Source organism: Onychostruthus taczanowskii, unplaced genomic scaffold (genome assembly GCF_017590055.1).
Source record: "Onychostruthus taczanowskii isolate IOZ18803 unplaced genomic scaffold, ASM1759005v1 scaffold160, whole genome shotgun sequence".
In the NCBI taxonomy this organism is placed as follows: Eukaryota; Metazoa; Chordata; class Aves; order Passeriformes; family Passeridae; genus Onychostruthus; species Onychostruthus taczanowskii.
Window position 1 is genome coordinate 617,965 of NW_024498796.1, and position 16,064 is coordinate 634,028.

The 16,064-nt window shown below is 45.2% G+C and overlaps 1 protein-coding gene across 1 annotated transcript; it reads right to left on the reverse strand.

Annotated features, from left to right (window-relative positions):
• Positions 1–458: 458 nt before the first annotated feature.
• ZNF367 (zinc finger protein 367) lies at positions 459–7,452 on the reverse strand. The gene is made up of 5 exons (XM_041399472.1): positions 6,955–7,452; positions 5,888–6,038; positions 4,104–4,223; positions 3,594–3,732; positions 459–3,012 (listed from the first exon to the last, which is right to left on the reverse strand). Exons 1-5 carry the CDS (start codon positions 7,312–7,314, stop codon positions 2,772–2,774), a joined length of 1,011 nt encoding a protein of 336 aa, XP_041255406.1. The 5' UTR covers positions 7,315–7,452; the 3' UTR covers positions 459–2,771.
• Between the last annotated feature and the right edge of the window lie 8,612 nt (positions 7,453–16,064).

Here is a 16,064-nt window from a genome sequence, read left to right on the forward strand (position 1 = left end):
GCCGGGGCGCCCCGCCAGAGCGGCCTGCGGGCTCGGCGGCGGGGCCGGCACCGCGCGGGGCGTCCGGCGTGCCGCCTCCGCAGCTGCCGGTCCCCAGAGCGCCCGGCCGTGCTGTCAAAGCAGGCCGGTGGCAAAGCGGGGACTCTGGGGCCCGCCCGCGGAAGGGAGAGGCGCGAGCCCCGCGGGGACAGACGGCAGGGACACTGCAGCGGCCAGCCCTTGGCGCCCCCAGAGCTCGGCCTGGGCTTCGCACGGAGGGACGGATTCTCACAAGTTCCTGTAAAAAAACCTGTTTGCCTCGGGTGGTTTAACTTGTGTCAAATTTCAAGGGACAGGGAAAATAAACACCTTAAACCTTCTCTGCAACAAGTCGGGCTGTCAGAAACAAGGAAGAGGCCGAGTATTTAGTAATTAGCAAACAGCACACATTAAACCTGAAAATTAAATCAAGTTTTTATTCAAAGCATCTATTAGAATGACAGCACATCAACTCTTCTGCTTTTAACTCATGCCAGACTACAACTTAAATCTTTCAAAGCACCAAACAATTTCTTGTATGTAATCACTTAATAAAACAAAAAGCAGTCTTCCACATCCCATCTTCATCTTGTCATGATCCAAAACTGCTTCAGCTGTCTGAATTTGTCTATGGCAAAGTACAACCCAGTGTACTTGTCATACTTCAAAGACCTGAGGAAATATTCTGGCTGACTGAAAAGAGGAATTTAAAAACCTCAAACCCAACAACAAAAAACACCCACCAAAAAACCCACAACCAATCCTGATGAAGTAATAGTCCAGTCTGCAAGTGGCTGGTAATTACAGTCTTCTGCCCTGTGAAATACTACTCACTCAGGAGGAATTCTGAGTTATGATTCAGAATTACAACAGATGTACGTTCAGGGCTCATTTTGGGATCAGACTATTCACATGCAGCCAGATGAACAGTCAGAAGCACTTAATATCTTTTAGAAACCCAAAACCTACGTACATTAATGAATTACCAGTTTTATGTAGGCAAAGAAGCCTTGTATGACTAGTGTCTACTATTTTTTTCAGAAGCTGAAGCAGAAGTTAAACCGTATCACTGGTGCAAAATTATTTACAATCAATGAAAGACATTTTCTTCTTTTAAATTACTCAATTACTTTTTAGTTAAGTGCATCAACACAGGATTTAAACAACTTGGGTTAATGAGATTTTCAACCACAAAAGGTTATCAGAGAACATACTTCAACAGCTGCAGTTTCTGATGTAAAACCCCTCTACTTTTCTGGAACAGCTGTATGCCATCTGGTCAGCCTACATCAAGTGATTGACAAAATGTTTTCTTCCTTTTCAGTTCAAGTGAGAGGGAAAGAGGCTTTCCCTTCTCATCTGAATTTCTTGACTTCTAACAAGAGGAAGAAGTTAAAGCAAGCAGGTCAGTAAATACACATTATTAATATCCCCTTAAGCAGTAGCTTAACAACAACAACCAACAACAAAACAACACACAAAAATTCCAATCTGAAACAAAGTTTTGTTAGCATATTAGGAATCTCTGGCTGCCTTCAAAGCAAAAAAAAGATCACCAAGAGACAATGCTACTGAAAGTACACAACATTCACAAAGTGACAAGATACCCTGTTAAACATTTTATATCAGCATCTGAGTACTAAGGCAGCATTCTGCAACTTCATTTATTTGGGAAATATATGAAATCACACTGTTAACACACTTGTAACTACCTTTGGAAGCCTATTTTCTAATTGTATAGTGAATACTTTTCCGCAGTGTTTATTTTATAGCTGTGCTATGGTTAGTGAACAAAAAATCAGCATGTTATGCTGGAGTAAAGCAGTAAGGTGGCTTTATGCACAATAAGTATGGAGGCTTCTATTTGCTAATCATTATAAAAGCAATACTTTAAAACTTAGTGTTTGCTAATAGAAGACCTAGAATAGTTTACTACAAATTCATACCACCCTGTAAATAACCCCTTTATTAACAAAATCAAGTGCCAAATCACTACAGGGCCCAAAAACCTGAAAAAATATTACCAGTTCTTTACCTTTTTCTAGACTTTGCAAGACTAATCATTTTCACATAAAACAATGTGCAAAACTTCCCAACTACACATGTTAGGAATAACAAGTGCTACCAAAAGATTCTGTTGAAATCAAATCAAAAAAATGTGAAGCAGCAAAGTCAAGCCTCATACCTTGAGCAGTCACAGTGAAGATATTCCCTGCATGAAGCATTTTCTTTCCCTGTACAAGTTGAGATAACTAACCTCTGCCCTTTGCCTTGGAGATGCTAGGTAAAGATATACTGATATGAAAAACATGGTTTCATTGCTGTTTAACAATATCCCCAGACTCATCACTTTGCTAGATAGTCAGATAAATACTTTTTTGTCAGCCCTCTTTGGCCACATGTACCATCCTGCTAATCGCGGACACTTTGTTCAGGAAGTGTTTCCTGTGAAATCTGCTTCAGATAAATGAGTTAACCTTGCAAAATCTAGCTTGCCATGACACATAAATTTGTCAACCCTGCCTTATGCAGTCCCATATTTACAAAATACTTAGAAATTTTACATCTGTCTTCTACCCTACCAAAAGTGCAATTCTCTCACCCCATGTTATGGGGCAACAACATTCTTCATAAATTCTACAGAATAGCAGCCTATTATAAGCAAATAAGGTGCTTAGCTTATGCTTGGGATCTAACTGGTTAAGTAACACCAGAAAGTACATTTTTTTATGGGCAGAGACTACTCCTTCTATTTACTGTCGCAGGGGTGCCACTGCTAAGTTTGCCAGCTCAATGAGCGCCAGCGCGCCATGCATGCGCTCACGCTGCTCCTGGAGGCGACGGTGGCAAGCAGCTGAATGAGCGCTGTTTTTCTCTTCATCATCCTCTTCATCAGACTGAAGATACTCCATTGGGTCCTGCTGTTCCTGATCTGTTTTCTGGATTGCTTTGGTCTTCAAAGCAGGAGCACGCTGCTCTCTCGTCTCCCAGTACCTATAACATCAAACGTGAGGAATACTTGTAAAATACACACAGTTGACTCGCACACCAACAATTCAAAATGGGCAAAAACCTCCCAAGAACTAGCTTGCATCCAGCTGGGCATTGCACTTGGCTTTACCTTTCAGCCCTTATATGGTAGTATTTAAGCTGTCAGACACCTTCTTTATTCAGTATTTTAAGTGTAAAATGCCCAAGTGAACATCTGTGACAGACTTCTTGTCTCCGTGGTGTTCTCAGCAGGCATTTCTTCCTAGGCATACTGTACCCCTCACACAAATGCACATTCAGCGAAACTGTAGCACTAGGTATTAAAGTATTAGCAGGTGTTGATCAAGCAAAAAAAGTATTTAAGCAGAGAGCAAAAACAAAACAAACCAGTAAGAAAAAAGTCTCATAAGGAACTTTGTCTTGACCAGGAGTTCATAATTCTTCAAGGAGAGGCAAGACTGTGCTGATGTGTACTGGAAGAACATAGTTTTGCTTTCTTGGGGTGTAACTATCCCAAAGAGTAAATGCTGTGTCAAACCACTCTTTAAGTATTTTGAGAAAGATGACACCATGAGGAAACTTACTTTGCTAGCCACTCGGCCACAGCTTTATTGTCAGCCATCTCCTTCTTACTCAGCCTGTCCGTGAGCTCTTCCCTCTTCAGTCGGGCATAGGGATGTTTGGGACAATGACGGTTTGCATGTGTGAACCTGCTTAAACAGCCTTAAAAAACCACAGAGTGACAATGAAGAATGTGTTACAGAAAGCAGCCAACCAAAGAAAGTGTAGCATCTGTGGAACAGAAATGCCAGTGAATCCACCCTTCCCTATTCCCAAAACCCTAGGTTTTGTTGAAAACCAAAGGCTCTAGGTTCATAATGTGCCCCATTATTTTATACATTAGTATCTACTGACAAAGAATGTATGCAATTCTTAGATACATACTTGCAGAATTAGGCAGATTCTGAAAGGCTCTTCCCTTCCCTAAAAGTTCCACCAAATTTTAACTCCAAAGCTTTTGCCGTGTGAACATGCATACATTTCCAATATTAGTCTGACCTCAGAAAGCTGCAAATCATTCTCTGATGACTTACCATTCTCTGAGCAGACAAAAGGCTTCTCTCCTGTGTGGAGACGCTGGTGAGTTTTGAGCTGCCCACTCTGTACAAAGGCTTTCCCACAATCTGGGTAGTCACATAAATAAGGCCTTTCACCTAAAAGTAGTAACAGAAGAGATTTGTTAAAGATGACTAGAAGCACCATAGTACCCAGTGGCAGTCCCTGGCTTCAACCTGGCACAAGCAAGCTCTCCTTTTACCCACTGAGAAACTTGCATCTACTTAAAAAATCCTGGAGTACTTAGAAGTGCATGCTCTATGCTACTGAACAATATACTTATTTCCAAAGAGAAAAAAAATTGTACTTTTCCTTGTCATATTTTCTGATTTAAGACTCTTAGATAGCACTCCATAAGTCTTGTGAAACTCTGCAGATGTAGAGCAAGAAATATGGGCAAGTAATTGGACAACTAATGTAATTCAGGTTGTAACCAGAAAAATTTTATCCTTACCATAGCCTGAACTAGGGTAAAATATCTGAGGTCAACATTAGTACAAGATTATAGAAATATCTCATTAGGAGAAATATCTAATGTTTAAAAAAAAGTTATAATGATGGAGGCTGCATGAGAAACTTATTCCAGATTTAAGTTTTCTTAAATCAGTCATCAAGGAAGGGTTCTCCATGCACACTGCAACCAGAAGAACAAAGGAGGTGTCTCCTTCCTCAAGTGGATCTGACTGCACACACTACACAAAGGTATGCCATGCCATTGCCCTCAGGAAGGCAACAAAATGAGGGTGAGTCTGGCTCACTAATTCAGAGAAATTACAGGGAAAGCTCTACTCAGTTAAATAGTTCTTACAAGTTCAACACATTGTAGGACCAAGTGAAATAACATATTTTGACCAAAAAATGAGGAATGCTGCTGTTTAGTATCATTATCTAGATTAGTCATAGTGACCTGAGGCCAAAGGAGATGGTGAGAGCCAAGGCTTTTTTGGGATTTTGTTTGGTTGGTTTGTGGGAGTGCTGGTGTTTGTGTCTCTATTGTGAGCTACATTTGTTCATATTTTATGGCAAACACAGTGTTCTGTTGAAGAAACAAAATATGTTTGCTTGGTTTAAAAAAAAACCCAAACAGCATCTTGAGTTTAAGCTCAGCTGAGTATTGAGCAAGTTCATCATACATTCTAACTTAACTGCAAATCACCTTCTAAATACAGTTCAGTAAATTAGCATGACTTCCTCCACCCCAGAAAATTAATTCTAGGTGGTGGGAAAAACAACTGAGTAGCGATTTTAAGCATGTGGACTCTTCTCTCAATATTTAAGCACACTTCCTAGGATGTGACAATCCTGAAGTTGCCAGCCACTTTTTAAGTTACTGTAACCTCTTAGAGCAGAACTTCAGTTGTGATGTGAAAAATACATCAGCAAGGAGAAAACAAATCACAAAGAAGAGGCAATCAGAATACAAAGTGCTACCAAGCTCAAGTGCAGAGGACCAAGCCCAAGACTAGTTCTCTTTCTTCTTCAAAGTGCATCTGTGACATCGACAGATAAAATGTTTACATATTTGACTACACTATTACAGTCCAAATTGCTGCTACACTTCCCCGTGACAAATATGGCTACAAAGACTTTGATTGACTTACAAGCACTGGGAGCAAAGTATGGTTAATTTAGGATTTACAATATTATCATAACAGGTCAAGTTCTTTGGGGTTCCTTTCTGTTTGTTTGAGGGGATTTAATTCCTTCATTCATGCTTCCTAAGTGGCTCTCCCCAGGTTATTCACACCTTCCTTTTACTCACCAGTGTGAGTTCGTTTATGGGCTTGCAGTGACTTCTCTCGTGGAAAGACCCTGTTGCAAATATTGCAGCGTATCCTGCTGGAAGAGTGCTCTCCTTCACTGATCAGGTCTCGGACGGTGTCTGCTCTGGGACGGCCACGTCTTATTCCATCCTGGGTGTAAATAAAGAGGAAACTAAACCGAGGCACTTACTCTCCCGTGCAGTTTGGCCAACTGGCACAGCATCCCCTGGAGCGATGGCATGACCAAGGATGGTGCTGTGACAGCACAGAGCCACACCAGACTGTGCCCAGCCCATTCCTAAAGACCCGGGGCAGGAGGGAAGATGACAGGCTCGGGGAGAAACTGACAACAGGATCACGAAATAGGTCAGGTTGAAAGGGACCACAGTGCTCCATCTGCTCCAACCTCCCTGCTCACTCTGGAGCACATGGCACAGGATTGTGTCTAGGCAGTTCTCAAGTATCTCCAGGGACAGAGACTCCAAAACCTCTCTGGGCAACCTGTGCCAATGCTTGGTCACCAACACATAAAGAAATTCCTCCTCATATTGAGGTGGAACTTCCTGTGTAGCAGTTTTTGCCTACTGCCTTTTTTTCCTACAGCTTGTCACAAGCAGATCCTAGCTCCATCTTCTTGGCACTCTTGTAAGATACTCATATCCATTAATAAAGTCAGCTCAGTCGTCTCTTCTTGAGGCTGAACAGGTCCAGCTCCCTCAGCCTTTCCTCATAAAGTAACTGCTCAGGTCCCTGAATAATCTTTGTTGTCCTACACTGGACCCACGCCAGAAGCTCCATGTCTCTCTTGCACTGAGGAGCCCAGAACGGGACAAAGCGCTCCAGATGCGAGGAGAGAGAGGATAAGAGCTTTTTCGATGGCGAGGGTGGTTTATTTTTTTATTTTTTACGAGCATCCACTCCGTCCCCCGCTCTTCCCCGCGGCGCGCGCGCCGTTGCCGGAAGTGACTTCACTTTAAATGCCCGGGCGGAAGCGCGGGAGGGGCGCGCGCCGCGGAGTCACCCTGTAAGCGCGCGGCCCGCCCGCCCCCGCCCGCCGCGCCCTCACCTTCAGGTGCAGGTGCCGCCCGCCGCTCCCTGGGCTCCCCGCCTTCTCCTCGTCCCCGCCGGGGACTCTGCCCGCTCCCCCGCGGGGCGGCGGGAGGGCTGACGGGCCGGCGGCGCTGTCTCCGCCGCCGGGGCTGAGCGTCACGTTGTGCGCGTTCTCGCCCCAGCGCCAGGGGTAGACCATGAAGTCGCTGAAGCCGGGGCTGGTGGGGACGGGCGGGACGGGCATCGGCTCCTCGCTCCCGCTCCCCCCCGAGGAGGGCTTGATCGGGGTGGTTTTGATAACGGAGACCAGGACGCGCTTCGGAGAGTCCTGGCAAAAAATCACCGGAGGGGGGCCCGGCGGGAGCCGCTCCGCCATCGCCGAACCCTCGCGGGGAGCGGCGAAGGGAGCGCAGAAAGAGAGAGAAAGGACGGCGCTCCGCGACGGCACGGCCCCGCAGTCCGCGCCCGTGTCCCGGAATGAGCCGTGCAGCTCCACGGAGGTCCCGCGACCGTCGCCACCTGTCGAGCCCGGGCTCGCCTCAGCCGCTCATCACAGAGGACGGCGGCTCCCTATGGTGTCGGTGGCTTGCCCTCCGCACCCCTCCGCCTCCACCGCCACCCCCGAGCGGATCCGCCAAGTCAGCGGCGGCTCCCGGCCATGGCAGCGGCCGAAGCGAAGCAGTCACAGCGTCCCCGCACCTTTCCGAAGCGACGCCGGCCCCGCTGGCAGCCCCCGTCCCGGCGATGCCCGAGGAGGAGCCGCCGCCGCCGCCGCGATACCTCCGCGCTCACAGCCCGGGCCGAGCCCCAGGTTTTCCCGCGTTACGTTTCGCGCCCGAGCGCAGCCAATCACCCGGCCCGGCGCGAGTGTCACGGGGAGTCTGTTCCCGCCGGCCAACCGCTGGGCGGGAAAGTCGGCGGCCGCGCCTCTAGGGGCGGGGCCTGAGGGCGAGGCCCTGCGGCTGCTGCCATTCTATTGGGCAGAAACCGGGCTCACGGTCCCGTCGGAGGCTCTGATTGGCTTGCCGAGGCGGGGGCGGGGGGAGGCAGGGATGGCACGCCCGGGCAGGTTTGGCGCGCTGCGGCTGTGGGCGGGCTGCGCGGGCCAATCCCGTGGCGGCGCAGCGGAGTTGGCGCGCCCTGCGGCTTACAGGGGTCGCCTGGCGGTTGGACAGCGGGTGGTGGCTTCCCTTCCCTGAGGCGGGGGAAAACTCTTTCGTTTCCCCTGCTGGATCCCTGCCCTCAGCGGCGGACACACCTGGGAGCGAACCTACGGGCTGGGAGGGTACTCCAGTGAGCTGCCTCCGCGGGGATCGTAGGGCGGGCGGGATCGGGCCGACCCGGCCGTTATGGCGCTAGCGGAGCCGCCCGGGGAGACGCCCCGTCCAGCAGCGGTGATCGTAGCAATAGGGCACTCGTAGCTGTACAGCTACATGCACCGGTCCCGGGGTGTGAGAAGTGTGCTGGAGACGTTGTCACGGCCCTCGACTAGGGAATTTTAGGAGGTTCTTAAGGCAGGTGGTATTTTACGAGGATGGTGCCCGACTTTATTCAGTGGTACCCAGCGACAGGACGAGGAGCAGTGGCCCTAAACTGAGACATGAGAAGCTTCACCTCAACGTAACAGCTTCTTTACGTTGAGTGCGGTAGAGAGCTAAAACATAAGAAGTTTCTCCTCAACATGAGGCTGCTCCAGTGTGAGAACATAACTTGCATTTATTACATTAGTAACTAAATTTTGAGGCCAGTATCAGGAGCACAGAGAAGCCACGGAGCTGTAAAAATGATGAGGTTTTTTCCCCAGGTCTATTTTGTTCGCAGTTCATATGCTGCTGACTGCTGCCTTATAAGAGTGTTGGCAAACATCATGACCGATAGGAACAAGAAAGTCCAGGGAAGAGCAGGTTTGCAGCATATGACTGCTAAGTAATGCCCTTTTGGATAATGGGAAAAGCCTATCAGTTCTTCCAATGCAGAGGCTGTAATACTGGGCTGCAGCATTCCTTATCCATCCTGAGATCAGCAGCCCTTTCATTCTGAATTATAGTTGAGTTTGCTTCAACTGCTCTTTTAAACTAACTAAAAATCCTCAAATGTTTGCTTAGGAAGTTTTTGTCCATTGTTATGCTATCCCAGCTTCTCAAGTCAGTGTTACATGTTGAAGTCCTACCATTACTATGCCAGGTCAGGCCTTATGTGAAATACAAAGCTGTGTTTCATGTCAGGTACATACAGGCAACGTGTGTATCTGTGATTGTGATATGTGTGGAAACTGACCATGGGACAAATGTAAAGACAATTCTAATAAATAACTGAGGAAGTAAAGCATGGAAGAAGGCCTTTGAACCTATTCTTTGTTTGCAATTAACCTTTATAAGTCTTAAGTTGATTTATGAGCATTCGAATTAAAGCTTTAAGGATGTTGCTGCTTGACAGGAACTTTCTGCTTCTAGCTAAAAAGAGTTTTGCAATAATAACCTTTTGAATTATAATTTTAGAATATTACTTGTAGTAAGAATCTTTGAAACTATAGCTTTAGAATATATAAAAAGGAAACATGCTTATCTCGATGCCTTAACAAAATATTGAAAAGCAGCCTGAGAAACGAAGATGAACATCAACTCAAGGATGGATAGTTTCGACCAAGGGAAGCTGGACATCACTGTTATGAGATTTATAGTCCTCGCAATTAAAAGGTGAACCTGCATCTGGAATCTGGACCTCACCAGCTGGGAGACTTTCTTCTTTCGGAAGCTGGACCCCACCATCTGGGGATACTCCTTTCTGAGATACGACCTGAGAAAAACTAAATCACAATAGTGTATAGAATTGTGATGTAAAAAATGGGAATAGAAACTGCTGAGAAAGCTTATGAGTACCCCTATAAATACCAACTAAGCCCCAACTATCGGCGTGCAGTTGCAGGGAAAATTTCCCCCGCTGTATCCAGCGCTGTATTGCTCATAATTTACCATATTAATTAATAAATTGATTGCTGCTTGAATATTGGCCTAGTCAAGCTTCTCATTTATAACACTTATCAGGCCAGAAAGAAAATGTTGCAGCTTGTATCATTTGTTTCCAAAATGAGCAAATAGGTTTCCACATGCTTGGATCTGACCCCCTTAAAAACTTTTGGCCCTGAAAATAGCCCACAGTAAATAGTTCTGGTCATATAATGATGTTGTAGTGGAATAGTAATACAGAAAAATGTTAAAATCTACTTTAAAATTTTTAAAAAGGGAGAAAATTATTAATGTTAAAATAATTGCACCCCAAAGCCAAACTGCAAATACTCTTCATAACTTTTCAAAACTACATGCCTAATGCTTCAGGTAGTACATGTAGCTGCTGAAGAACTCCAGTGATGGATGGAATTAACATTGTGAGCTGGTGTACAGAACTGTAGATATTGGGAATGGTGCAGTACATTGTGAGCGTGAGCAACTGAATATCTCCATTTTTAGCCTATGCTGCCCCAATGTACACATTATGTTTTGTGATAACTTTCAAGGGCCTGGCAGCAGATTAACTTATTTTTCTAATGCAAACTAATAGAATTTTGTTAACAGAGGCAGCACAAGAGAAGGGAGCAGTTAGTTGATGTCACATCTGATATTTTAACTGTTCTGAGCAACATAATGTTTCATGTTGTAATAGCCATAACCAAAGAGAAGTGAACTGTTTCTCCAGATCCTGCCACTGGAAGAGAAAATGGGCATGTAAAATGTGTCTGGCTTAGAGGGCTTAAAACACACTGCTTTTCAGTACACAGTCATAGTTATTGTGATGTGCCATTAAAGTAGCTTATGTAACATGTAAAACCTGTTCTAAAGTAATCATCTGAACTGCAGTGTCTCAGCAATATTATATATGTTTCCTTTTCATAGTATTTTGATGCTATGCTACTAGCTTCATGTGTGCTGTGGTTTGACTGTGGCTAGATTCCAAAGCCTCTATAACTTCCCCCTGCAGCTGGAAAGAAATTTTAACAAAAGCTTCATGGGTTGAGATAAGGACTGTGAGAGATCACTCCCAAATACCATCATGGGCAAAACAGCCTCAACTTAGAGATATGAAGTGAATTTATTACTGACAAAGTCAGAGCAGGATAGTGAGAAAGTAAAATAACCCTTAAAAACAGCTTCCTGCCACCCTTCCTTCCTTCCTTCCAGCTCTGCCTCCCACCCCAGCAGCACAGGGAAACAGGGAATGGGGGTTGTGGCCAGTTCACTCTTTTACAAGGTGCAGTCCTCCAAGGACAGGCTGCTCCAGCCTGGGGCCTTCCTTGGGTTCACAGACTCCTTTGTGCATCCACCTGCTCCAGCCTGGGTCTCCTCCACCAGCTGCAGGTGGATCTCTACATCCCCATGGATCTCCATGGGCTGCAGGGTACAGCTGCCTCGCCAAGGTTTGCACCAGGGGCTGCAGCAGAACCTCAGCTCTGGTTCCTGGAGCAGCTCCTTCTCCTCCTCCTCTTTCTCCACTGACCTTGGTGTCTGCAGAGTTGTTCCTCTCACGTGTTCTCACCCTACTTTGGCCACAATTACATCTGCATAATAACTTTGTTTTATTTCATCTTAAATCTGTTATCACAGCAGAGATATCACCATTTCTGCTTGGCCCAGTCTTGCCCAGCGGCCCGTCTGTATTGGAGCCACCAGGGACTGGTTGTGCTGGACATGGAGGAAGCTTCCAGCAGCCTTCCACAGAAACCACCCCTGTAGCCCTTCCCCCTCCAAAGCTTGCCCTTGCAAACCCAATTCAATGCATTAAAGCATTAATATTTTAGTGTAGAAACAAGAAAAAGTTCTCTATGAGAGTTAAAGGACCAAAATAATGAAACGTGATACAACCTATAGTCAGATCAAATCCTGCTTATTACAACAAAGCATACCTTTTATCACACATGATATAAGACTGAAATTGTAAAAGGATAGGGAGCAAAGATTCAAGAGACAGCAGGAAAAATACCTGCATTGTATCTAGCTTGTTAGACTCAAGATGGAAATGACCATTAAGGAGTTTGAGGATAGTAAACTTTCAGAGATAAAAACAACTAACTCTGAAACAGAACCAAACATGACAAATAAAGATGAAAAGACGTATTCTACTTCTTTAAAGCACGCACTTTAGATTATGGCCTTTAGGTAGATAATAGCAAACAATCACACTGGATTGCTATTTTGTTATAATATGGGCTTATGTAAAACCTTAGCAATGGTAATAATATCTTTTATCCAAGTCTTTATTATTATATTTTTAAAGTTTCTGGATTTCCTGTCTGAGCATTCAGATTCCACTCTAGGAATCACATTCACAACCTGTGAGACTTTCACTGCTGGGACTGAGACCCCTTTGCAGTCGGTGGCTCCAGTGACCTGATGGGTGCCCCATTTGAATCCCTACATGCACCATACTCACACTGTCACAAGCTTCCTTTGCCATCTTGACCCATGTTTCCCATAGCAGTGTCCCAAATGCTGGGTTCCTTGAAGTATTTTGATCATGATGCAGCGACTCAGTAGCAGCATGTGCTGTTTCTAAGGAATCCCTGGGCTTTTACACCCTGACAGTCTGTGCGCCCACCCTTCATGCCCCTTGCACTTGCCTCTTGGTCCAGTGGTGATATTTTGGCTGAGGTCCTCTCCTTGCTCATTGGGTTCTGCAGAGTCTCTAGGTGACTGGCCACCCCCACCCCTACGAGCTAGCACCAAGGTGCCCTTTGTTAGTAGAAGGTCAGTGACTGTTCCTGGCTCATTTGATGGGCTCCAACCTTGCTGCCAGTCAGGGCACATTGTCCAGCTCACAAACAAAGCTCTCAGCATTATGTGTACTCCTTTATAGGCACATCCATCTTTGGTGATGCAGCTCTCTTTTTTGCTTAAGACTTCATGTAATCACTTTTGCGCAATAGAATTGTGTTGCTGGAAAATGTATCAGATAGCTAGATTCTCTAAGTGACACAGTGTTACGCTCTCTACCTGTTCTGGTGCCCTGCCCACTAACGGCACCTTGAGCCATGTGATGTGCTCAGGATGTGTCTCCCTCAGGCAGGAGAGATGTGGGCACTAGAAAATGAAATGTCCAAGGATGAGAAAGTATGAAAGGTCAAGGACAAGATGACCTTGCTGGTGATTAGATATTTAGCTGCAAAGGCCAGAGAAACACCAGTCACCGTTCTCAATTCTGTCTCTTGTAATTAGGCACTTTTGCACCTTGAAAAAAAAAAAAAAAAAAAAAAAAAAAAAAAAAAAAAAAAAAAGCAAGGGCTGTTTTGGTAAAGATGCCATATTCCATATCTACGCCTGCTAGGCAACCTTGTGTAGGGTGCTGTTCTGTGCATGTGAAAAATCCACTTGAGGAGAGAATGTGGACGGAACAGCTACTTAGGCAGGCAGCCCTCATCTTCACTTAACATGAGTCACCTGTCGTCAGAAAGGTTAGGCACCTATGCCCTGTATTACAACTATGAGATTTAGGCTTTGCGTGCAAATTTGTAATCATGCTGAAGCCATCGCTATTTCTTTTTGGTATAAAATTCCAGGCAGAGCACTTGCTTACACTTTCATAGTAAAATTCAAGTTTTCCTTGTCTGTCTCTATTGTTTGTGTAAGTATGTAACTCGACAATCACACACTGATTGCACATAGTGAAAAGCTGTGAAAGGAATGAGAGGGAGGTGTTTTTACAAACAAACTGTGAGCCTGCTGGTAGATAGAGCCAGATACTGATAGGTGAAAGAAGCAATAATAGGAACCACAAATTCCAGAGGAATTCCACTAACTGACACAGACGGTTACTCACCCAAGGCCGCGCTAAATTCCTGGAGTTAGAGAAAAATAACACAGACACAAAGAAAAGGGAAGGGGGGGGGGGGGGGATGCACATTAGAAGAGGGTCTGTATTAGGCGATTTGGAAAGTCTGTACCTCTCAATTACCTAAGACAATGGGGAAAGAGAGAAGGAAATGGGACAAGAAATTAGGATAAAAGGGAGGATACATCCCCCAGCAATTTGAGAGATCCCATGGGGAATTGCCCCATGACCTCTCCTTTTATTAATGAATAAAGCTATGGGACTCCAATGTCTCTTTTTTGGACATAAAAACCTCTGGCATTTTGGATTATTTTTCCTGACAGCTGCAAGCAAAAAAGAGATTGCAAATTACTCTCATTTGTCATTCAAGACTTTTAATCAGTTTGGAGGTTGGAATCTCTTACAGAAATTTTGTTTTGATTGACAGCTCAGAGCATCAGAAAACTAAAGATTTTTCTAAATCTTTACATTAATTTTAGAAAAGAGAATTGTACAGATAAAGACAAGATATATTTATAGCAAACACTGGTTTTGGCTGTCATTGTGGAATCTCTCTGAGTGGTTAGACTTTTTTTCTTCTTTTGAAGCTTCACCAAAAAAAAAGCCAAATCACATGGAACACCAAATCTCTAAACTTACTGCTGAAATATATCTGAATTTCTCATATTCATTCCTCTCCAGAGATACTATGACCTTCAAAGTACCTATTAAGTTGTAAGGACACTACAGTCAGTGGTGGCAGTGACTAATGATGTTAGTCTGTCATCTTTCATATACAGCATAACTTTGATTCAAACTTGTAGAATATTTAAATAAAAATATTTCTAAAATTTCTAAAAAACTTTCTGGATACAATGTGTACTGAGGAAATCTAGTGTAGATGCTGCAATTGATACCAAAAGGCTCCAAAAAGATCTGCAAATCTTTGGCAAGATTTTTGACACGCTGTACTAATGTGATGTCGTTAATGTCTTTCTCCAGATTAGTACACATCAATGTAGCTTTCAAGTTTCTTCTGGGTAGCTACATTTGACAACATAAGAACTGTGCAGAAATAATGATATTTTTCTTTTGTTGACTGATATTTTTCTGCTTTAAATTTGAAGCATTTCAGAGCCTGAGAGATTTGACTCAACTACCAGGATTTTGTAAAGCTCATTGCAAGCAGATAATTGCCTGAAGTTACTGTTATTAATTCCATGCAAAACAGTTTGTGATCTCTTGAATGAAATTGAAACTTGAAATGGCACTAAGTCCAATTAAATTAGTTTTTTCTGCAGTGAGCATGCCCTGCAAAAGTGGGTCTACATGAGAGCCAGGAAAGATGCAACGACTATGTTCAAGGCTTGGAATAATCTGTAGAGGGTACACCTTATTGTGTTTTACAGTGGCGTCCACAGACTTGTCAGCATCCCAGAATAAAGAGAGAACAGGGCCGTCTTTAATCCTGCCTTTTGAAACATAGCAAGAATTCTGATACTGTTTCAAGTTACTGTGATAAGGATAAAATTAATTTCAAAAGCAGGTGGTATATACAGTGAAGTTACCATGATAGAGGAAGTGTTCGTTTCGCATGAACGATCAAAATAAAGACAGCCTCATCACAGAAATCAAGACTGCAATTGCCATTCTTTGGGCAATCGTGGCTGAAGGGCTAAGATTTTATTGTTACTGTGGCTGTTAAAAGAGGCACTGATGTTTCGCCCGCCCAGGTGCCCGTCCTCTGCGGAAAAACGCCTTGATGAGTTTCCTGGCATGTCACTCTTGGCCATATTTATTGAGACATTTTTATTTTGAGACAGCAAAAGTACTCGCAGCTGTGTCCAGAACTGTGAGCAGCTGAAAAGGCCCCTACAGGCGCGCTGCACTGAGATCTGTCACCGCGGGGGCTCAGCGACGGCCGGGGAGCCCCACGCTGGCTGTGGCTGTTCGGAGCAGCTCTCCGAGCTGAGCTGAGTGCCGCACGCCCCGCGCAGCGCTGCGGGCGCCGGACGGGCCCGCTGCTCTTCTCGCTGCAAGGGGGCGTTTCGGACCCGGCTACCTCATCCAAGCGTGTCGGCCACCTACAGCAGAGCTCCGGGGGAACTCCCAGTGTCAGCGAGCGCCTCTGTCGTTGGTGTCACTTGTTCGAGGATGTATGTTGTACCGAAAGACCCGTGGCAACACCGTTTGCGGTGGCACCGAGTCTGAGGCGCGGCTGCCGGAGAACGGCCCCACACGGGCGGCGCTGCCAGGCCGGCGGGGCTCCCACCTGGTGAATAATAGAGCGGCGCACCTCATTGGTTAACGGCTGTGATTGACAGCTCC

What these genes read in the sequence shown, in the direction of transcription:
- ZNF367 (XM_041399472.1), bottom strand. Translation starts at nt 7,314, where the DNA reads ATGGCGGAGCGGCTCCCGCCGGGCCCCCCTCCGGTGATTTTTTGCCAG. An exon ending in TTTTGTCTGCTCAGAGAATG is followed by an intron (nt 3,733 to 4,103) that starts GTAAGTCATCAG and finishes TGGTTTTTTAAG; the next exon opens with GCTGTTTAAGCAGGTTCACA. An exon ending in GTGGCCGAGTGGCTAGCAAA is followed by an intron (nt 3,013 to 3,593) that starts GTAAGTTTCCTC and finishes TTGATGTTATAG; the next exon opens with GTACTGGGAGACGAGAGAGC.